The sequence below is a fragment of the Chlorocebus sabaeus genome, chromosome 24, assembly GCF_047675955.1.
Source record: "Chlorocebus sabaeus isolate Y175 chromosome 24, mChlSab1.0.hap1, whole genome shotgun sequence".
NCBI classification, from domain to species: Eukaryota; Metazoa; Chordata; class Mammalia; order Primates; family Cercopithecidae; genus Chlorocebus; species Chlorocebus sabaeus.
Genome location: NC_132927.1, coordinates 69,566,425 through 69,589,930, shown reverse-complemented (window position 1 = coordinate 69,589,930; position 23,506 = coordinate 69,566,425). Strand labels below are relative to the sequence as shown.

Sequence of the window (23,506 nt, the reverse complement as noted above, 5' to 3'; positions counted from 1 at the left end):
AGTAAACATTCAGTAAATGTTAGCTGCTCAACTATAGTAATCACCACAACATATGTCTCTCACTCCCACATAGTTTTTTTCTAAAATAACTAAGTTTAAAAAATAATTTTACTAGGCCAGGTGTGGTGGCTCACACCTGTAATCCCAGCACTTTCGGAGGCTGAGGCAGGAGGATCACTTGAACCCAGGAGTTCAAGACCAGCTTGGGCAATATAGTGAGACCTCATCTCTACAAAAAAAAAAAAAAAATTGTCCTGGCATAGTGGCTCACGCTTGTAATCCCAGCACTTTGGGAGGCCAAGGTGGATGGATCACTTGAAGCCAGGACTTTAAGACCAGCTTGACCAACATGGTGAAACCGCATCTCTACCAAAAAATACAAAAATTAGCCAGGCATGGTGCTACACACTTCTAGTCCCGGCTACTCGGGAGGCTGAGGCAGGAAAATCGTTTGAACCCAGGAGATGGAGTTTGCAGTGAGCTGAGATTGCACCACTGCACTCCAACCATGGCGACAGAGTGAGTCTCCATCTCAAAAAAATAATAAAAATACAAAAAAATTAGCTGGGTGTGGTGTCACACACCTGTAATCCCAGCTACTCAGGAGGCTGAGGCACTAGAATTTCTTGAACCAGGAGGGGAAGGTGGCAGTGAGCCAAGATTGCATCACTCCTCTCCAGCCCAGGTGATAGAGTGAGACTTTGTCTTAAAAAAAAAAAAAAAAAAAGGCCGAGTACAGTGGCTCACGCCTGTAACCCCAGCACTTTGGGCGGCTGAGGCAGGCAGATCACGAGGTCAGGAGATCAAGACTATCTTGGCTAACAAGGTGAAACCCCCATCTCTACTACAAATACAAAAAATTAGCCAGGCATGATGGTGGGTGCCTGTAGTCCCAGCTACTTGGGAGGTTGAGGCAGGAGAGTGGTGTGAACCCAGGAGGCAGAGCTTGCAGTGAGCTGAGATTGCGCCACTGCACTCCAACCTGGGCGACAGAGTGAGACTCCATCTCAAAAAAAAAAAATAAAAAGGCAGTATAGGCAGACTGCTAGAGTGGTTTGGCAAGTGGGTAAAAGAAAGGATTCTTGGGGCCAGGTACAGTGGTTCAAACACCTGTAATTCCAGCACTTTGGGAGGCCAAGGCAGGCAGATCACCTGAAGTCAGGAGTTCGAGACCAGCCTGGCCAACATGGTGAAACCCCGTCTCTACTAAAAACTACAAGATAGCTGGGCGTGGTGGTGCGTACCTGTAATCCCAGCTACTAGGGAGGCTGAGGCACAATAATTGCTTAAACCTAGGAGGCGGAGGTTGCAGTAAGTCGAGATCACGCCACTGCACTCCAAGCCTGGGCAACTGAATGAGACTCTTTCTCAAAAAAAAAAAAAGAAGAAGAAGAACCCGGGCGGGTTGGGGTTCTTGGTCTACACAGAGATTGTGTTTTGTATCAGTAGGGAGGAGCAGGCAGTAGGCAATCTCAAGTAGATAACAGGGCCTCAACTTACAGGCCTGGCATTTAGGACTAGATTTAACTTCACTTGATTTTCATTTAAACATAACAAATTGAATATGTTTAATTTTATTTCCTTCAAAGCGCTATTATTATAGTGAAGGAATAAAACAAATATAAATTCTCAAGGACAAAGAGACAAAGATACCTAAGAAGAAAACAACAATGGGGAAGAAGATGCTGAAATTTTGGAAAATGGAAAGCAGATAGAGACTTGATTACTGGCTTAACAGAGGAGCAGCCTGTAATTAGATGCTGTAAAGGGGGCTACTGAGGAGAAGGCAGGCAGTTCACCTGTTAGAGCTCTGGCATGGCTCAGGCCAGGTGGAACTAAGTACTCTGGAAAGAAGGGATATGCATAGCATAGAATTAAAAAGAGTTGATTGTAAGTCTGAAAACTGAGTGATCAGACCCTCTCCCCAACCCTGGAATTCATCTTTATATATGGTATTAGAAAAGGATGTGGTTTTGTTCTTCTCCATATAGTGAACCAAGTACTCCCTATGAAAAAATCCATTTCCCTTCCTGATTTGTGCCACTCTTAAAGCTGCTGTGTATGCATGGATTGTATTCCTGCATCAGTACTGAGTCTCCATTTTGTCCCAGTGGTCCATTTGTCTATTCTTGCATTACTATCACTTGCAACTGCCCCCACAACAAAACACAGGAGACCTGAGATTTTTCTAAAATTTTCTGAATTTTCTAAAGAAATTAGATTCCAAATCTAGAAACAGCTACAGAGGAGGGTAGGGATGCAGCACAGGGTTGAAATCTATAATTATGTGAAACCCTGTGGTGAAATCACCTACTTCCTTAACCCCTGCTGTAATACCAGCCAGGCAAATACAAGACGAAACTGGAGTCCTGGAAATGGTGAACAGCTCAAAAGTATATATACTTACAGATACTGATGTTTTGGGTTTCCACAATGAAATTACACTCAGGGATTATACAATGAAAAAGCCAGCTTGCCTTCCATTTGTTTTACAGAGGAGACTACAGTCAGCAGGCCTGCCTGTGCAGCAGAGCTTTCAAACAGCTGTTTACTGCCTCAGTCTTACAAATGAAAACCCATCCAAGGATAACTGGACATTTGAGGAAAGCTTCCAAATTGAGACAGAGATCAGAGCAAAAAGAACAAAGTCCTGGAGGAAACAGACAATGAAGGGAGCAGAAGAAAAACTTCAGTAGAATCAAAATATCCTTATATAAAAGAACTTTTTATGGAATCAGTGAGACATAAGCAGGATGCTATTACAGTAAAAACAGGAGCTCTTCAAAATAAGATAGCAGAAATGAAAGATATAATGGAAGCATTGAAAGGTACAGTTGAGGAAATCTAGAAAGTAAATAATAATGAAGAAATGAGTGGAGACAAATAAGAAAATTAGAGTATTCATCCAGGGTCTAATATCTAACAAATAGTGGCTTTAGATATATATATACCAGAGAAAAGTGAAGACAAGACAGTATCTAAGGAGTAATATAAGAAATATTTCCAAAACTAAAGGAATTTCTATATTAAAAGTTTCTTTTTCAGAACACTAGGGAAAAAGAGACAATTTTAAAATGTTTCAGGGAGGAGAAAAATTAGGTTCCATGCAAAGAAATAGGAATCAGATGGTATTGAAATTTTCAGTAGCAACAACTGAATACCACAATACAGTGAAGTAGTAGTGCCTTCCAAAAGCTGATGGAAAATTATTTTAAACACAAAATCCTATATTTAGCCAAATAGTCAATCAAGTGTAAGGCTAAATAAAGGCATTTTTCAGTCATACCTCAAAAAACTGCCTGAGTAGGGATATTTCCCCTGCTTCCCCACTCAGGCAGCTGCTGGGAATGTATTCCACCAAATGACGAAGCAAACCAAGAACAAAGAAGTGAAGGATCTAGAAAATGGAGTCCAGCACGGAAGGGAAGCAAAGGGAGATCCCAGGCATCAGCCATACAGTAGGTCTAGTGGGCATTCAGTCTAGCCCAGACCGGGAGGGTGAAAGGCTCCAAGGAAAGAGGTGTCTGGGAAGAAATCAATTACTTTCAATGTTTGAACATTAAATAGCAAATGACAAAGCGATTTTATGACTCTTGTGGTACATTTATGAAGAATTAGCAATAGGTTCATAGAAAATGAAGCAAGTGGAAAAAGAAGAAATGAATATTTCCAAGATAAATTTAACCTTACATATGAAAGAATATATAATTTTAATACATAGCATGGCTCAGCTGTAAGCACTATTTAATTATAAACACTGAATATTGATTTAATAAAAATAGTAATATAGAGAGGTAAATACTAGAAGAAAGAGCTAAAGAATTGAGAGTAGTTACCTCTGGGGAGCAGAACTGAAAGTGGAAGGGATGTAGGACAGGGTGGGGGGCGGGGGGCGCTTAGGGTTAGCATTGTGTTACTACCAGACTTTTTAAATGATGAGCATATGCTACTTTGATTACAAGTTTAACTTTTTTTTCTTTTTTTTCTTTCTTTTTTTTTTTTTTTTTTTTTTTTGAGACAGTCTTGCTCTGTCACCCAGGCTGGAGTGCAATGGCCCAATCTTGGCTCACTGCAACCTCGGCCTCCCAGGTTCAAGCGATTCTCCTGCCTCAGCCCCCCAAGTAGCTGGAATTACAGGCGCCTGCCACCCTGCCTGGGTAATTTTTTGTATTTTTAGTAGAGACGGGGTTCCGCTATGTTGGCCAGGCTGGTCTCAAACTCCTGACCTCAGGTGATCCACCCGCCTCAGCCTCCCAAAGTGCTGGTATTATAGGCGTGAGCCACCACGCCTGGCGCATAATTAATAAAGATACAACATCAGTGCCCATAAGAACCAGAGAGACCAAGAGAAGGCCACAATCCTAAAGAACTGGAGACTTTATCATATCTTTGAGGTACAGAGGGCTGTTACTTACCTCCTTTGGTCATCCTGTCAGCCTATGAATGTGGTGGGGCTCAGAGATTATTAACTAGCCTTTTCCCAGGTTTGGAAGTCATGAAGCTGTAACTCAGCTGTAACCAGCTCTTCTGACCCTAGCCCCGGAATTTGGGCATGGTAGGAGAAGGGAGAAATACAAGACCCAATTTCCAGGAATGAGGGTGGGAGGCTGTGGCCTACTCTTAGGAGCAAAACAGAAGACTAGTGATTGAAACATCAACTTGTAGGAGCCTCAGCTGTGAGCCATTACCCCCGACTTGGGTGGGGGGTCATGTGCGCTCAGGAGATTTAAAGCTGTGGGGTCAGGGATCTGGGTAGCTCACTCAAACTTTGCTTCAGAGCACTTAGCCAGAGAACAGGGGCTTTGTACTGTTTCAGCCGTTGTTTCCTGAAGAGATAGCATTCCTATATTGGTCATTTGACTTTTCAGGCTGCCCAGCATTAGGACCTTCTTCCTAGTCTCATTGTGTAGGTCTTCATAGGAGGCAGAGCCCAACTCCCAGTAGAAAAGCCTTAAAGGTCATATACTTTCTTCTCTAGCCTTCTGTGGTCAGGGTTAGTGGTATAGAAAAGCAGGGACTATAGAGAATTTTTTCTGGAAGCAGAGTGGGGCAGCAACATCTAGTGGAAAAGGAGAGAAGCCCATGGCAGTGGTGCCATTGATGACATTCACTATCCAGGGACAGAATGTAGGAGCTTTAGTGGCCAGGGTCCCAGGGCAACTCAGGGTCTTCACTGGGCTTCTATGTGGTGGAGTCCTCATTCTGCAGCCTTCCTTATTCCATGTCTACTGAGCTGGGTCTCTAGCTTTACCCAGCAACACTGTGGATTAACAGTGTCCTTTCAGTTGAATTCCTTTTCTCTAAGCCAACTAGAGTTGTTTTCCGCTATTGCAGTGTAAGAAGCCTGATTGGTAGCAGTACCTATATTTAAAAGACTAGCATTTAAAATTCCAAAAGAGATGACTAGATTGGAAGAGTCTCCAAAGAAGGACCACTTGTTTGATCACTTTGACTTTTCATAATGACCTTAGCATATACTGGGTAAACAGCTCTGAAAATGTGAGAACAGTAAGAGTATGCCATTCATTGGTAGTTTTTTGAGGAAAAGTTCATTGTTTAGGAGAACTGTAGATTAACTCATGAACTTCAACCATCCTTGTCATAAATACTGTTGACCTCAAAGCAAAATACTGCAGAATTAGCACCAACATCTACAGGCATATTTCCAGTGCAAGACATTTTACTGTAGACTTCAAACTGCAGATTTTGTTTTTTCATCTTGATCACAAATGCATTTTTCAATCTTTACAATATGAAATTTATTTATAACTTTAGTTCCAAAATGGACTCTGTAATGCATTTGCCCATATTTTTAGTCATAATGGATGTGATTATATTTTATTGAATTAAAAATCTACCAGAGAAGCAACTGAAAGCAATGACCTCGTTTTTTTCCCTTAGCAACTTGGTCACTTTCCAAGAGTGTGTGACTTGAAACAAATGCAAAATAGCAAAGACTTACTGTCCCCACTCACTCATCCATTTCTCCCTCTTCCCAGCCTCTACTGTCTACATATGGACACTCTTCCCTCTGTCTCAGTTCTATCAAGTTGGTAGTTTATTTTACTTCTGTCTAGAATTGTTTCCTCTTCAGCAAATATATATGAATGGACTTCCTAGAGAAGAATGGGGCCAAGCTAAAGACCGTTATCAACAGATCAGAATAGTAAATGCAGGTTTTAAACATGCAACATAGATGAAGAGTTAATCTCAGTTTTGTGAATCTCAGTTCAAGTGACTCTGAAGTTGTTATATATCTCTAATCGTAATAAAATATAACATTTGAAAAACATTACTCAAAATTATGAGTACAGTTCTGAAGTATAATATGTAGGCCAGGCACAGTGTCTCATGCCTGTAATCCTGGCAGTTCGGGAGGCCGAGGCCAGTGGCTTGCTTGAGTCCAGGAGTTCAAGATCAGCCTGGACAACAATGTAAGACCGCTGTCTCCACACACAAAAAAATTTTTAATAAAAAGATAAAAATAGGCCAGGCACAGTGGCTCACGCCTGTAGTTGCAGCACTTTGGGAGGCCGTGGCGGGTGGATCGCCTGAGTCTAGGAGTTTGAGACCATCCTGGCCAACATGGCGAAACCCTGTCTCTACAAAAAATACAAAAATTAGCTGGGCGTGGTGGCACATGCCCATAGTCCTAGCTACTCAGGAGGCTGAGGTGGTAGGATCTCTTGAGCCCGCGAGGTGGAGTCTGCACTAAACCAAGACTATGCCACTGCACTGCAACCTGGGGGACAGAGTGAGACCCTGTCTCAAAAACAAAAAAATAAAACTTAAAAATTATAAAGTATAAGCTGAGCGTGGTGGCTCATGGCTATACACTTTGTAAGGCCAAGGTGGGTGAATCATAGGGTCGGGAGATCGAGACCAGCCATGGCCAATATGGTGAAACCCCGTCTCTGCTAAAAATACAAAAATTAGCCGGGCGTGGTAGTGGGCGCCTGTAGTCCCAGCTACTCAGGAGGCTGAGGCAGGAGAATAACTTGAACCTGGGAGGTGGAGTTTGCAGTGAGCGAGATCGCGCTACTGCACTCCATCCTGGGCGACAGAGTGAGACTCCGTCTTAAAAATAAATATATTATAATATTGCATGTTTTGTTTTAAAACTTAAATCATTTTTCATATAGACTACAAACTCTTCACATCTCACTTTCTGCTCTCACTTTTCATTTGTCTGGGGTATCTTTGGTTTTGATCATTAAATGTCCAAATCCTACCCTAACCTTTAAGACCAAACTCACATGCTTACTTTCCTTGTTTTGCTTAGCCATTCCAGGTTAAAAGTATTTTCTACATCCTGAGAATTTCTAAAACACTTTTTTTTCTTAGGGTTTTATATCTTCTAACTTGTTTTGGAATTACCTAGGCACCTGTCTCATTTCCTCTATCACTTAGTGTATTGTGTGCCCCCAAAGTTGTGTATCAAAATCTTGGTCATCTTTGAATAACCTGAGAACCTAGCACACTGCTTTGTTCTTAGTACACTGTCAGTTACATGTTTGGAATTATTTTTAATACCTTTGAAAGCTGAGTAACCTTTTCTTTAAAAAAAAAAAAAAAGTGGGGGAGTGGGATAGCAGGGGTTATAATAAATTTTATCCTAGGAGTTGCAAACAAAATGAAAGCACTTAACCCCAGAATAGGAATAAAATATGAAGTGTTATTTATAAAAGTAAGTTTAGATATGGTCTAAATGGTATAACTCTCTACCATTTAATTCACGGTTTAAGTTTAGTGTCAGAAAACCTATCTCATCAACTAAGTGTTTACTTGTCGGTTCATTGATTTAAAACAGATTATCAGTTGAATTTAGAAAATCCTCAAAAGCCAGTTTAATGCTGTTCATCTTTTGAAGCCAAAAAAATTTTAATCCAGAGGCAGTCTTTTATTCTGCACTGATTTATAATTTAGATCAAGGAACTAATGATGTATCTAAAATTTATTAATAAAAATGTATAGTAATAATGAGAATTAAATTTATGGGAAATTATATAACTCAGAATGTTAAGGTAACTTGGAAATTCTTAATCTGAATTAAGTATCTTTTTATTTCTTACTTGTCCTGTTTATTAAGAGAAAAGAAAATTTTAAGGAGTTGCCAGTATTTCTTTGTCTTTGAAAGTGGAATGTTTATTCACCCTTATTTGTATACTTAGAAGACATGGTATTGGCCTGGCGCAATGGCTCATGCCTATAATCCCAGCACTTTCGGAGGCCGAAGCAGGCAGATCACTTAAGGCCAGGAGTTTGAGACCAGCCTGACCAACATAGTAAAACCCCATCTCTACTAAAAATACAAAAATCAGCCAGGCATGGTGGCGCACATCTGTAATCCCAGCTACTCTGGTGGCTGAGGCATGAGAATTGCTTGAACGGGGGAGGTGGAGATTACAGTGAGCTGAGATCCTGCTATTGCACTCCAGCCTGGGTGATAGAGCGAGAGACTCTGTCTCAAAACCAAACCAAAATAAAACATTGTATATAAATAAATTTTATAGCTTGTTATATGACTTTTAAAATGTAAATAAATATCAGGTACCTTGTAGCTATAACAAGAAATGATATCTCTAAAATATACACTGTTAGTTTGTAGTAGAATCTATTAAATGTCTAAATTTCTTTTTATTTAAAATAATGCAAAATTGGCACGCTTGTAATCCCAACACTTGGGAGGCCACGGCGGGCGGATAGCTTGAGCTCAGGAGTTCAAGACAAGCCTGGCAATGTGGCAAAGCCACGTCTCTTTAAAAAAAATACAAAGAAATTAGCTGAGTGTGGTGGCACATGCTTATAGTCTCAGCTCCTCAGGAGGCTGAGGTGGGAGAGTAACTTGAGCCCAGGAGGCAGAGGTTTCAGTGAGCTGAGATCGTGCCACTGCACTCCAACCTGGGCAACAGAGCCAGACTATGTCTCGAAACAAACAACAGCAACAACAAAAATTATACAAAGTTTAGTTAGAAGCTTTCTCAACAAGCAAAACCTTTTCTCTGATAATAAAATTCGAAAGATGGAGGGAGAAGGCAAAATAGCAGACTTTGTAAACTTAGGGCATCACGTTTGTCTTGAATTATTGAGATACATGTTCTTCACTACACCTTGCACATATCACCATGTATATATGACTTTCAAAGTAAAATAGAATAATTAACATCAATTGAGGCCAGGTGTGGTGCCTTCCATCCCCAAGGAATACAAAATGAATGAAGTCTGACATACAGGTGATTTGGTATAAGGAAAATAGGACTGGGGAGGAGGGCAATACTGACTAAAGAGGGAAAATGGCAGAAGGAAGGAAGAACTTCTGCATTGTACAAATATCCTGGCTTTTCAAACTCAGAGTTGAGATAGAGTTGAAGTTTCTGCCTTAAAACCAAGCATAGGCTAGGTTCAGTGGCTCATGCCTGTAATTCCAACACCTGGGGAGGCCAAGGCAGGCAGATCACGCGATCAGTAGTTCGAGACCAGCCTGGCCAACATCGTGAAACCCCATCTCTACTAAAAATACAAAAATTAGCCAGATGTGGTGGCAGACGCCTGTAATCCCAGCTACTTGGGAGGCTGAGGCAGGAGAATCGCTTGAACCCGGGAGGCAGAAGTTGTAGTGAGCTGAGATCGCACCGCTGCACTCCAGCCTGGGCGACAGAGCGAGACTCAGTCTCAAAAAAAAAAAAAAAAAAACATTGCTTTTATCTTCTAAAATATCCAGAGGAAGACTATCATGAGATGTAACAATTCTGTTTACTTCTAGTTGTAGAAGTGGAAAAGAAACTATTCCAAGAATTAAGATAGATTGATAATGATATTACTTAGCTGTTACTGTGAAAACACTGTACTAAGCTCTTTTTATGGAATACCTCACTTAATCTTTAAAGTAACCTATGTGGTAACTGCTGTTATGCTTCCTGTAATAGAAATGAGGTAACAAATCCTAAGTTGCTACCTCTCCAAGGCTACTTCAACAGATCAAAAGATGAACTTCAAAACAAGAATGTATTGAGCACCTACTCTACACTCAGTGATCAAGTTTCATGTATACTTTGCACTTCAGCAGACTTTAGATAATACGATTGATAACATTCATAAATAAACCATCTCCTGTAATAATTCTCTAGTAAAACTTTACCTCTGAATTAATTCATTTCAAAAACAGTTCATGCCCATTGCTGGGTGAAGAAAGAAATGATACAGAAACATTGCAGAAAGTGTATCTTCGCCTACTAACAATGCTTTTCCCAAATCCTTTTTAGTGACATACTGTGAACAGTTTGATGGTTTTCCTTACAAATCTTTATATGTGCATGTCTGTGTGTGTATTTAACGTGCATATCTTATTCTGTTATAAATAGCATCACACTATATATATTACTTTTTTTCATAATAAACCTTGGGAAAATGTTTATGTCAATATATATAGAGTTTACTGTTGAATAACTGATATTTTTTAAGTTACTGTCTAAAAATATAAGTAATAGGTCAGGTAGTCAGATAACACAGATACTACTAAAAGTGCTTAAGAACTATAAAATCTCACTCCTCTGTGATAACTACTATCAACAAAAAGTACCTTTTTGGCTAGGTGAGGCGGCTCATGCCTTTAATCCCAGCACTTGGGGAGGCTGAGGCAAGTGGATGGCCTGAGTCCAGGAGTTTGAGACTGAGACCAGCCTGGGCAACATGGTAAAACTCTGCCTCTACAAAAAAAAAAAAGTACAAAAATTAGACAGGGCACAGTGGCTCATGTCTGTAATCCCAGCATTTTGGGAGGCCAAGGCAGGTAGATGCTTGAGTCCAGGGGTTTGAGATCAGCATGGATAACATGGTGAAACTCCATCTCTACAAAAAGAAAAAAAGCCAGGCATAGTGGTACACACCTGTGGTCCCAGCTATTTGGGAGGCTGAGGTGGGAGGATCAGGAGCCCAAGAGGCAGATTGTAGTGAGCCAAGATCATGACACTGCACTCCAGCCTGGGTGACAGAGTAAGACCCTGTCTCAAAAACAGAACAAAACAAAAATTGACTGGGCATGGTGGTGGGTGCCTATAGTCTCAGCCATTTAGAAGGCTGAGATGGGAGGATTACTTGAGTCCACCAAGGTCAAGGCTTCAGTGAGCTGTGATTCAGCCTGGATGACAGAGCAAGATCTGTTTCAAAAAAAAAAAAAAAAAAGGTACCTTTTTATAAATAATATCTTCAGAATACCGACTCTTAGTTCAGAGTATATATATGATGGGACTGCTAAAACTCTCAGTGAATATTAACTGTCCAGAAACTGCTTGGCTTCAACCATGTTTTCATATATTTAGTCTCTATTGTAAATTAACGTGGGCTGGTCTTACTAAATACGTCTCCACAAGGGGATTATTTGATATATTAAAAGACTTTGAGCTCTGTTATGATCCTTGGCACTAAAACATTTTTATTTATCTCATACTTAGTGACGTTTATGTTTATAAAACATCTGACAAATATTATACGTGTCATAAAATTTACAGGTGAAATATACATACATCTGAAAGTAGTGCCAAAAAACTGAAAATATATTTGCACACTTAAATGTCTTTGTTTCTAGCAATATTCATCTTCAGCCTGAAGTGGTTTGTTTGGTTTTTATATTGGGTTTTCATTGTCAGTGTTCCTTTCTAATTGAAGTTTACATTGTTTACATTAAACAACAATGCTGAATTTTGAAACCGATTCACTAAATTATCTCCGGAAAATACATGGACATTACCTTGTGTTTCTAAATCTTTTGACATCTGAGCTTGTATCTATTATGAGCAGTCAAATTTTTCTAAGCTAAACTGCATGATTAGTTGTTGTTCTTATGCCTCATCTTAAACCCTCGATTGATAGTTTTTTGTTTATAAGTATGAACAGTAAAAATAGTAAGAAGCTAAAGTTTTCCATGGTGTGAACACCACTTCTAAACTACATTTTGATGTCAAATTTTTAGAGGCAGTAGATTAAATAAAAATAGATGGATACAGTATTACAAATCTCATCATCACATTAGGTCTGGAAACGTGAGAACAGCTGCTGTCCTAGTTTTCAAGCATATAAAGGTAACAGTGGGGCATTATTGGGCCTAAAAAAGATATAGCCTATCAACTCAAGCCCCTTTGTATAGAGTTAGCACCATGATTCCTATACTCACTCATTTAACAAACACTTATTGAGCTCTTACTGTATGCCAGATCCTGAGATTAAAGTAATGAAAATGATAGTCCATCAGTCTGGCCAACATGGTGAAACACTGTCTCTACTAAAAATACAAAAATTAGCTGGACATGGTTGTGGGCTCCTGTAATCCTAGCTGCTCAGGAGTCTGAGGCAGGAGAGTCGCTTGAACCTGGGAGTCGAAGGTTGCAGTGAGCTGAGATCATGCCACTTCACTCCAGCCTGGCAACAGAGCGAGACTGTCTCTACAAAAAAAAAAAAGAAGAAGAAAAGGATAGTCCAGTGTTAAGTACTGATAGGCAGCTACAGTGTGAGTGCCCTAATAGAACACTGGATGCTGGGGGAGTACCTAGAAGGGCGAGAAGCCCCAGACCCCAGTATGGAAGGGGAAGGCAGGAGAACATTATCAGAAACTTCCCAGAGAATGAGACCTGGAGAATGAGTAGGAGTTAAGCAAAGATTGGAGGTGAAAGGCATATCAGGCGGCAGGAACTGGCCTAGAGAAAAATGAGAGCTAGGCCTTTTTGGCTGGAGAGACTGGGGTTGCAAAGAGAGGTGTGGCAAGAAATGAGGCAACAGAGGCAAATGGCTCTAAGATAATTCAGTATACTAAACTGAGACAATTGGCTTTATCCTTACTATGGTAAATCTTGTGGCCTGATTACATTTGTATTTTCCGAAAGCTCTCTTTGGGTGCAGCATGCAAAGACCGTAAGAAATGTTCTAAAAATAGTGGGGGCTTTAAAAGTACATACATTCTGCTGTAAGTAGATGAAATCTGTAAATTTTATATCAGAATTACTAATTCTTTTTAAAAGTTTTATGCTGTATGTAATAATTTGTTCAGGAGAATTTGTGGAGCACCTGTTCTTTCTCAGGCACTGTTGTCAAGCACTTTACTCATGTTGTCCTCTATGGTAGGTTTTTCCTCCATTTACAGCTGAACTGGGGATTAAAAATATTGTCACTCACCTAAGTGCTGGGATTACATGCCTGAGCCACTGTGCATGGCCAAGACTATTAAAAGGGACAGAAACTTGAAAGATATGCTTCTATATGGATAGATAATCTTGTACCACATGATGATGTTTCAGTCAAGAGCAGACCACATGTACAACGGTGGTCCTATAGGGTTATAAAATACATATTTTCACTGTACCTTTTTAATGTTTAGATGTGTTTAGATGAACAAATACCATTGCATTACCATATTACAGCTAGAAAGTGTTAAGGCCAAGATTTGAATCCTGGTCCCTGTGATTCCAGAGCTACTCTTTCCCAGGTAGGGGAAGAGGGAATATGATCTCTGAGAAGAAATCATCTGTGAGGTGCACTGTTTTGAAGGGAGCACATGATCATATGTAAGAGGTAACCAACCAGAAGATATCAGAAAGTTTTCTGAAAAACATTTTTTTTTTTTGCATACGGAGTTTCAGCCTTGTTGCCCAGACTGGAGTGCAGTGGCGCGATCTCAGCTCACTGCAACCTCCATCTCCTGGGTTCAAGCGATTCTACCTCAGCTTCCCAAGTAGCTGAAATTACAGGTGTCTGCCACCACTCCTGGCTAATTTTTTGTGTTTTTAGTAGAGATGGGATTTCACCATGTTCGCCAGGCTGGTCTCGAACTCCTGACCTCAAGTGATCCACCCACCTCGGTCTCCCAAAGTGCTGGGATTACAGGCGTGAGCTACCACGCCTGGCCGAAAAACATAATTACATAACTGTACCCCAAAAGCTTTGGTTTTTCCCTTCAATGATATTCTTTAATGCCATTATAATAATTTACTATTCATCAATAGTGGGGTAATGGTCTAAGGATAGTAAACAAAGTATAGGTGTAAATGGCTAGCTTTTGTTTTCAAAGAGTTGTGAACTGCTGAATTTTTCAGCTACTGAGTAGGAGTATTGGTGTTTTTTTGTTTTGGTTTTTTTTTTTTTTTTTTTTTTTTTGCGGATCATGAGGTCAGGAAATTGAGACCATCCTGACTAACACGGTGAAACTCCGTCTCTACTAAAAATACAAAAAATTAGCCAGGCGTGGTGGCAGGCACCTGTAGTCCCAGCTACTCGGGAGGCTGAGGCAGGAGAATGGCATGAACCCGGGAGGCAGAGCTGGCAGTGAGCTGAGATCGGGCCACTGTACTCCAGCCTGGGCGACGGCACAAGATTCCGTCTCAAAAAAAAAAAGTATTGTTTTTATTTAACATTTTAATAAATCTGTGACAGGAAATTATACATTTGGTTTGTCACTGTTTCTGTTCTCATTACAGATGTTTGACTTGCCCTGCTCTCTTCAAACTACGCTCCCTCCCTTCCCCTTTGCACACCCCGCAAATCCTGTGCTTGCTTTGGTGGTAGAATACATCAGTACAGTGGGTACCCTTATCAGGGAACTTTGATTACAGTAATAGCTGTCATTCATTTACCATAAGGTAAGCAATGGACTAAGAGCTGTGTGCATATTATTTAATCCTCAAAGTAACCCCCTAGGGTAGATGGTATTATACACAATTTTCAGATAAGGAAACAGGCAAAGATTTCACACATCACACAGCTAAAGATAATTGGAATTGGGTTTCTGGTCAGTCCAGCTCTAATGGTGTATCCTTTATCTCTCTTCCAGCAGGATGCCTGAATATAAGAATGTGTTCAGTTTCAGAGTTCAGGCATCCTGTAGGTCCCAGAGTTAGCTCCCCCTGCATTACAGTAGAGGGCTATATGTGGTGTCTTTGTGCAGAGAACTGACATTCCCATGAATGCTTTCCCTTCATTATGCTATTCTCATTACCCCCCACACTTAAATGTAAACATTTTAAATGCTGTAGTAGATAACACTAATTTATGAAGTAAACATTAAAGAAATATCAATCTAGTCAATTAAGTACCTTAAGAATTATTAATGTGAGCCAGGCGTGGTGGCTCACACCTGTAATCCCAGCGCTTTGGGAGGCCAAGGTGGGCAGATCATCTGAGGTTGGGAGTTCAAGACAGGCCTGGCCAACATGGTGAAACCCTGTCTCTACTAAAAATACAAAAATTCTCTGGGCATGGTGGTGCATGCCTGTAATCCCAGCTACTCGGGAAGCTAAAGTGAGAGAATTGATTGAACCCAGGAGACAGAGGTTGCAGTGAGCTGAGATCATGCTACTGCACCCCAGCCTGGGTGACAGAGTGAAACTCCCATTTCAAAAAAAAAAAAAATTATTATTAATCTGTGTGTGTGTGTGTGTGTCATGGCTTGAAGAGAAATCGTTCATGAATTGTCTGCATGCTTTAGTCTCCTCTACTAAGTTACTAAAGTTATTCCCTAGAAGTTTTCAGCTGCTTTTCCAGCTTTGTCTGCTTTTGTCTCTCGCACAACTTGTCAGAAGCTATAAGAATAAAGAATATAAATATTGTGTACCTTTTCACACACATGCAGCGTGAATCTCAGTGATTGCCTCTTTCCCATTAGAAGGGATTAATGTTCTCCAGGTAGACAGCCTTCTCATTTCCTTTCCAGTATTCACTTGGTTTTGTAGTCAGTGATTAATTTTTTACAGAGCACTAAAGAAAAGAACTTCTGGCAGCTTCCATAGCCTGGTGGTACTTTTTTTAAATTTAACTTTTAATAGGTAATAAATTCACACGGAACAGAATTCAACATGATATTCAGTAAAGAGTCCCCTGCCCTTCCAGCTTTGTTCCCCAGCCACTCAGTTGCCCTTGACAGAGGCAACCAGTGTTACAGGTTCCTGTGTACCCTTCCAGATAGATAATCCAGAGATTGTCTCAGAACATAACCTAAAATGTATTGAAAGGGAGCATAAAAAGATATTTAGATTGGAAGTGTAGTATTAGTAATGCCTGACTGGCATTTAGCTCTTGCAGGAGAATCTTGTAAGACTTTTTTTGAGACAAGGTCTCGCTCTGTTGCCCAGGCTGGAGTACTGCAGTGGCATGATCACAGCTCACTGCAACCTTGACCTCCCAAGCTCAATCAGTTCTCCCACCTCAGCCTACCAAGTAGCTGGGACTACAGGCATATGCCACCATGGCTGGCTAATTTTTAAATTTGTTTTTAGAGACCAGGTCTCACGCTGTTGCCCAGGCTGGTCTTGGGCTCCTGGGCTCAAGAGATCTGCCCTGCCTAAGCCTCCCAAAGTCCTGGGATTACATGCATGAACCACCATGCGTGGCCAAGACACTTGAAACAGAGACTTGAAAGATATGCTGCTTTGTGGATAAATGGTCATGTACCACATGATGATTCAGTAAGCAGCAGACCACATGGACAACAGTGGTCCTCTAAGGTTATATAATAATGCACTTTCACAGTACCTTTTTGATGTTTAGATGTGTTTCACTGAACAAATACCATTGCATTACAGTTGCCTACAGTATTCAATACAGTGACACACTGTGCAGATTCGTAGCCTATGAGCAATGGCCTATATACTGTGTACCCTAGGTGTGGAATAGGCCTTATACCATCTAGGTTTGTGTGCATACACTGATGTTCACACGATGATGAAATTGCCTAACAATGCTTTCCTCAGATGGTATTCCTGTTAAGTGACCACTGTTAAGCAACTTTAAGACTATACTCTGTATTATGCCTCTTTACCCAACAGGGAAAATCAAATTCCAAATGTTAGCTACAAAGATATAAGAAACAAAACACAGAAAAAGACAACTTTTAAAATTTTTTTGCCAAACTATAATGCATCCTTGCCTAAAATATAAAATTATATTCTTCCCACTCCTCAGAGAAGTGGTAAAGTTAGGTGTGTTCTGAGAAAAGAATGCTGAAGAAGATAAAAGGAATAAGGGTACTAAGCAAACTAAAGTGATTTGGATTGTCCAGTCTGTCAGAAAGTATATTACTAAGGTGGCCATAAATGTAGTACAACCAGTAGACCCTAAGGTGAACCCTCATCTCCATTTTCTGGTGTTCACACAGTAGTGGGTTATATGTAGATTCTATCGCTTGCCATTCTCACTCCACCTGAGAATTTAGGTAGCCCCCCCATTGTGTACCATAGCCTTTTGTACACCCCTTTTGTAGTACTTACTACATAGAGGTGAGATTGCCTACTTTTCTACCTTTCTAGAGCATTGTTAGCTTCTTGAGATCAAGAGCTGTATTATTTATCATTGTATCCCTCATTTATAGTACAGAGCCTGCACAAAGCTCAAATTTTTTAAAATGAAAGTCTAGAAAGGTAATCTGGAATCCAGGGCTGGTTGGCCCATTAGTTTGACCAAAATCTAGAGTGGCAATTAAAAATAACATTACATCTTGTAGACCAGTGTCAAGACTGGAGATTTTTGTATCTCCTCTTAGCCTGGGTTCTCTCCAAAAGGTAGAGTCTCGTATAAGGACTTGCAAGCAAATAGTTTATTTTGGGAAGTTCTCCCAGAGAATAGGAGTGGGTAACTGATTAGTGAAATGGAAAGAGAGCAAGCCAATACAAGCAGGTGTTCTGAACTGATCACTGCTGTGGTCAGTCAGGCATAATCCTACTGGAACTCACTGATAAGCCACGTGGAATGTACTTCAGGATTGTCTTCCAGAGGGAAGAAAGAGGGGACAATGGCCGGGCGCGGTGGCTCAAGCCTGCAATCCCAGCACTTTGGGAGGCCGAGACAGGCAAATCACGAGGTCATGAGATCGAGACCATCCTGGCTAACACGGTGAAACCCCATCTCTACTTACAAAAAAAAAAAAAAAAACTAGCTGGGCGAGGTGGCGGGCGCCTGTAGTCCCAGCTACTCGGGAGGCTGAGGCAGGAGAATGGCGTAAACCCAGGAGACGGAGCTTGCAGTGAGCCGAGATCCGGCCACTGCACTCCAGCCTGGGCGACAGAGCGAGACTCTGTCTCAAAAAAAAAAAAAAAAAAAAAAAAAAAAACAAGAGGGGACATTTACCTACCAGCCTCCATCTCTCCACTGGAAAAGTGTTTCCAATAGGGTGTTCACTCCCTTGCATCTCATGGTTTGCATATGGACAGGTGCCTAGCAGATTCCCAGAGGTGCCGACTCCAAGGGTCAGAATTTTCACAGCAGACAATGAAAGATACAAAGGTACAGCTGAGGCAGGGTGCTGTAACTGGGCTGCTCTGGTGAAAGGCAGAGTGGTTGTGCAGTGGGCACAAGAGTTGCTTAATTTAGTCTGCTTCTTGCATCACTCATATCAGTTCGTGTGCTCCGTCATCACCGAAGCTTCAAGATGGTGGCTACCCACACCTCTTCAAAAGACTCAATCAAGGAAGAGGATGGGATTAGCCACAGTCCAGCTGTACAGCTGGCTGGAAGTTTCATCTGATATTTTCATGATAACTCATCCAAATTCAATCAGGGAAGCTGAGCAACTCTGACTTACAGGATAAGGGAATTATTCTAGGAATTGGACCTTAAACAATTGAAGGAGAAGCTGGGGAAGTAAGTCCAAAAGGGAGAATAGGATTCAGAGGAGTTACCAGCCAGTCAACCCGAGAAGCCAAGCGCATCCAGCCACCAAAGTGGGACTGCAAAGGGCAAGCTCATGGAGAATGGCTGTTGTGTCTGGATCTGCAGCCATGTATCTGGGGACGGGCACAGTGCCAGTGTTGGTCAGCAAGGCTGCAGTTGGAAGAGCTGGATGCAGAGCAGAGGAAAAACTAGTGTCCCCTGGCACCTCTGCAACTAGCAGTCACCACATCACAGTGACTTTGGGCACTGCCTCTTGTCTACCTTCCAGATTTCACACATTTCTCTTGGCCAACTGTGACTTGGAACCATATAGTGATGGAGATGGTGGGGAAACAATTATCATAATGTCCTTCTTCCCTCACCCAAACTAGATTGTTGTCATTCTTTGCCACTACTTCAGCAGGCCTAGGCAGCCTACCAGGTGTGATCCAGACCTTCATCCCAGAGGTATTTGAACTCTTAGTTTCTTTGTCAGTAGTTGCTACAATCACTAGGTCTCTGTCATCCCTCAGCAAAGAAGCACCAGAAGATGCCGCAGTGAATCCCCTGGGTTCTGAATGAACTGCTATTGTATTGCCACAGACATTGCACCTTGTCCAACACAGTATCCACTTGTACAAGTGTACCTTCAGGACCTGCCAGTGCAGATAGCCAGGTCTTATAATTCTTTGGGTGTCTACACTCTTTCCTCCCAGAACAGGGACTGTATTTTCCCAATCAGACTGTGCTGGGAACATGATCCTCATTATTGGTTTGGAGGTAGTGAGAGAAGGCAGGAACTGATCTTAAAGAGAACAAGCATTATCTTTTCAGGCACCTGCAGGGTCTCCAGATGAAGGAGGCTGCTGCTTTCTAGTAAGGAGTTGGGGGAGCTGCTTCTCCTAGCCCAGAAAATTCAGGTAAATCTTGGGGTTTAATATTCTCAGCTAAGCCACCCAAATATCCCCATTCCAGGTTTCTGTGTCCAAGTGTTCCTATCAGGACCCAGATTTTATCATGGAATAGCTGTCAAGGCTTGCTTTCGTATCTCCTTAGTGGTTCTGATATCCTTAAAATTAAGTCTTGAGCCTGAATTTTGGCATTCTGCCCTGCAGCTGCAAGAAATAGGGTCTTTTCAAACACTGACCTGGAAGTCTTCAGACTTTGAAGAATGCCTAGATTTAAGGGTTGGCTAACCTGAGCCTGTCATTCTTTGTTCATGGCCTGTAAAGCTGTTAATCCAGCCAGTATCTAGGCCTTATAATCACTAATGTTTCCATTCCGTTCAAGTGCCACCATGATTGGTGATCTGATACTTTACCTTCCACATAAACCTCATTTTCATCTGCTCCTGGTGTTGTCATGCTACTTATGTACAGGGGTTATCACCATGCCACCTACCAGGAGGAATGGGAGGGGAAACCTTTTGCCATTCAGTCAATGAGTAAGGGAGATCTAGAATCTCACTCAAGAACCTTATTTTCTAGGGCCATTTCTGTTACTAGCTATCTTTGCTGGATGTCTCCTCCCATTCCTCACAATCCCTGCTGAAAGCACATCCCAAATCAAAGGCTTACATGCAGGTCATTTATTCAGTAAGTATCCCATGAACCATGAATAGGAGTGAGGGGGAGCACTACAGCAGTGGGTCGTTGAGCTGGTCACCACTGCAGACACCTGGGTTTAGCCTCTTCTTCAGAATTGTCCTCCTGAGAAATAGTAGAGAGGAGCGTTCATCCAACCAGCTCTCAGAGTCACAGCATCTAAGGACCGACAGTGCAGAACACTGAGGTGCAGGTTAACTTGTCTTCTCACCCTTATATCTGACACTCGGTTTTTGCTTTGGATTAGGAATTCTTGGTTGCCTTTTAAGAATAGATTTGTAGGTATGATGTGATGATAGTGCTGTTTTAGAAAACTTAAACCTTTCAATAGTGTGCTCTGTATGCACTGGAGTCCTGGGTGGAGGGAGACAGTAGGAAACTTTTCAGTAATTGGTATGTGAGATGCTAAGGATTTGAACAAAGGTGGTGATCTAGTGGGAATGGAAGAGAGGCTAATTGAAGGATGTTCTGAAGGACAAATCTATAGGACACATTGACAGGTTAGACATTGAGGTCAAAGGAGGCCAGAAAGGCAGAGTAGAAATTTAAGATTTCTAGGGTATTGGATAGACACATTGCTCCCCAATTTCCAGCATAATCCTCAGAACTTCAGATTCTTTCAGCTGACATGAGAAAATAAGACTCACAGGATGTAGGGGGGTTTTTTTGTTTGTTTTTGAGACAGAGAGTCTCGTTCTGTCGCCCAGGCTGGAGTGCAGTGGTGCAGTCTCGGCTCACTGCAACCTCTGCCTCCCAGGTTCAAGCGATTCTCCTGCCTCAGCCTCCTGAGGTCATGAGTAGCATTTTTAGTAGAGACGGGGTTTCTTCTGACCTCATGATCCACCTGCCTCGGCCTCCCAAAGTGCTGGGATTACAGGCGTGAGCCACTGCACCCACCCACAGGATGTAGTTTTTGTTTTGTTTTGTTTTGTTTTTTTGAGACAGGGTCTCACTCTGTCATTCAAGCTGGAGTGCAGTGCCATCTCTTGGCTCCCTGCCACCTCTACCCTCCATGCTTAAGCGATCCTCCCACCTCAGCCTCCTGAGTAGCTGGGACTACAGGCATGCACCACTACACCCACCTAATTTTTGTATTTTTTGTAGAGACAGGGTTTCATCATATTGCCCAGGCTGGTCTTGAACTCCTGAGCCCAAACGATCCACCCGTCTTGGCCTCCCATAGTGCTGGGATTTCAGGTGTGAGCCATTGCACCCAGACAGGATGTATTTTAATCTGGCACAGGCTAAGTGAGGGTCGAGAATTTGTGATGCAGCTGCCTGAATTTAAAACCTATGGTCTTTCACTGCCTGCCACACTCACTTCCTTTATTTCTTAATTTCTTTTCCCAGGATTCTGAATCAGTCATATACTGGTTAGTAAGAAAGAATTGAAGCAAGTTTTCTTTCAAGCCTGTTTGTACTTGAAGTCTTATTTCTAACTCTGGTGCCTCTGAAGAGTCACCACGCCAAGTCTAAGGCTGGCCCTCCTCTAAACTTACGGTCTTGTTTTATGTTGCATGGCAAGCTGTAATCTCCCTGTTCCTTTTTCCCTTCCCCATTGCCTGTTTCCTCCTTCCTTTTTCCACCCCAACCTCAATATGAATCTGGAAGCCGTTTATACATTTCCTGATGGACATGAGCCAGTGGAAAGTTTTCCCACTGGTATTGGTGAAACAAGTAGGGTGGCATTGTAGGAATAATAAGTAAGGGGGAAACAAAGATCCTGATAGTGTATTCAGGAGAACTGTCAACATTGAGACTTTTTTTTAGTTACCAGAGGAACATGAAGAAGAGAAACAAAAATTGATAATAAAAACAGAAAGTGATCCTATGTAACATGCAGCAATACAGTCATTTTGTGTTACTGAATTTCAGATTGATTTGTTAGCTCTTTATGTCTCAGCCTTCAGCCTTGGTCATTCATTCTTATTAGTTATGTGACTCAATTTTTTGAGGGAAGGTATTTTTGCTCACATTAAGGATTAGAAAGAAAATATCCTAGTAAAAGAGAATAGAGGAAAGGATTAAATAAGTAGGCGATGGATCTGTATAAGCAAAAGAAATTGTAAGAAGTTGACTTTGTACTACCTGCCAACCTCCCAACAGCATCATTGAAAATCTGTCTGAGTGGAATATATTGGTGCCTTTTATCCATTAAATGCCTTGGCTGCAGGTGGAATTTTTCTGTTACCAGGAAATTGTTAATAAAAGCTTCCCTTTTTTTTGTTTTGAGACAGAGTCTCGCTCTGTTGCCCAGGCTGGAGTGCAGTGGTGCGATTTTGGCTCACTGCAACCTCTGCCTCCTGGATTCAAGGGATTCTCCTGCCTCAGCCTCCCGAGTAGCTGTGACTACAGACACATGCCACCACACCCAGCTAATTTTTGTATTTTTAGTAGAGACTGGGTTTCGCCATATTGGCCAGGTTTGTCTCGAACTCCTGACCTCAGGTAATCTACCTGCCTCAGCCTCTTAAAGTGTGGGATTACAGATGCCCACCACCATGCTTGGCTGTTAATAAAAGCTTTTGGCCAGGCACAGTGGCTCACGCCTGTAATCCCAGCACTTTGGGAGGCTGAGGCGGGTGGATCACCTGAGGTCAGGAGTTCAAGACCAGCCTAGCCAACATGGCAAAATCCTGTCTCTACTGAAAATACAAAAATTAGCTGGGTGTGGTGGTGGGCGCCTGTAATCCCAGCTACTCAGGAGACTGAGGCAGTAGAATTGCTTGAACCCAGATAGCTGAGGTTACAGTGAACTGAGATCACACCACTGCACTCCAGTCTGGCAATAAGAGTGCAACTCCATCTCAAAAAATAAAAAAAGTTCTTGAGTTGATCTAAAAATATCTAACTGGTTTATTAGTCAACCATTGCTGTGTAAGAAACAACCTGAGAACCTCAGTGGTATATCACAATGAACATTTATTTCTCTTAAGTTTCTGGGTTAGGTGGGGCATTTCTGCTTCAGTTTGCAGCAACTGGGACCTCTCTCATTGCCACTGTGAGTCAGCAGGGGTGGCTGTGTTCCCAGGGCTACTCATTCTCCTCCTGGGACCAATAAGCTAGTCACAGTGCGCTCTTCACATGGTAGGAGGTAAGGCCAGCCCCGTTCCCAGAAGAGGAAAGGGACTCTAGACAGAGCGGTACTATTCCAAGCACGTCCACAGTGAGTGAGCTAGGTACAGAAATTAACAAGCATTTAGAAACTTTAAACAATTGCCACAATATTCAAGAGGTGTTTTTGCTGAATAAAGTACTGGTCCAGGACACATTGGAAA

General features: G+C 41.8%; 1 protein-coding gene across 3 annotated transcripts in view; it reads left to right on the top strand.

Annotated features, from left to right (window-relative positions):
• BTBD7 (BTB domain containing 7) overlaps positions 1–23,506 on the top strand; it is a 104,862-nt gene that overhangs the window by 46,685 nt on the left and 34,671 nt on the right. Inside the window, exon 4 of one of the 3 annotated variants that reach the window (XM_007987655.3) lies at positions 2,496–5,869. The exons of the other annotated variants lie outside the window; for them this stretch is intronic. Coding sequence (XP_007985846.1) covers positions 2,496–2,572 — 77 coding nt within the window. The 3' untranslated portion in view covers positions 2,573–5,869. Of the gene's footprint in view, positions 1–2,495; positions 5,870–23,506 lie in introns of those variants that run through there. 3 annotated transcript variants of the gene reach the window in all.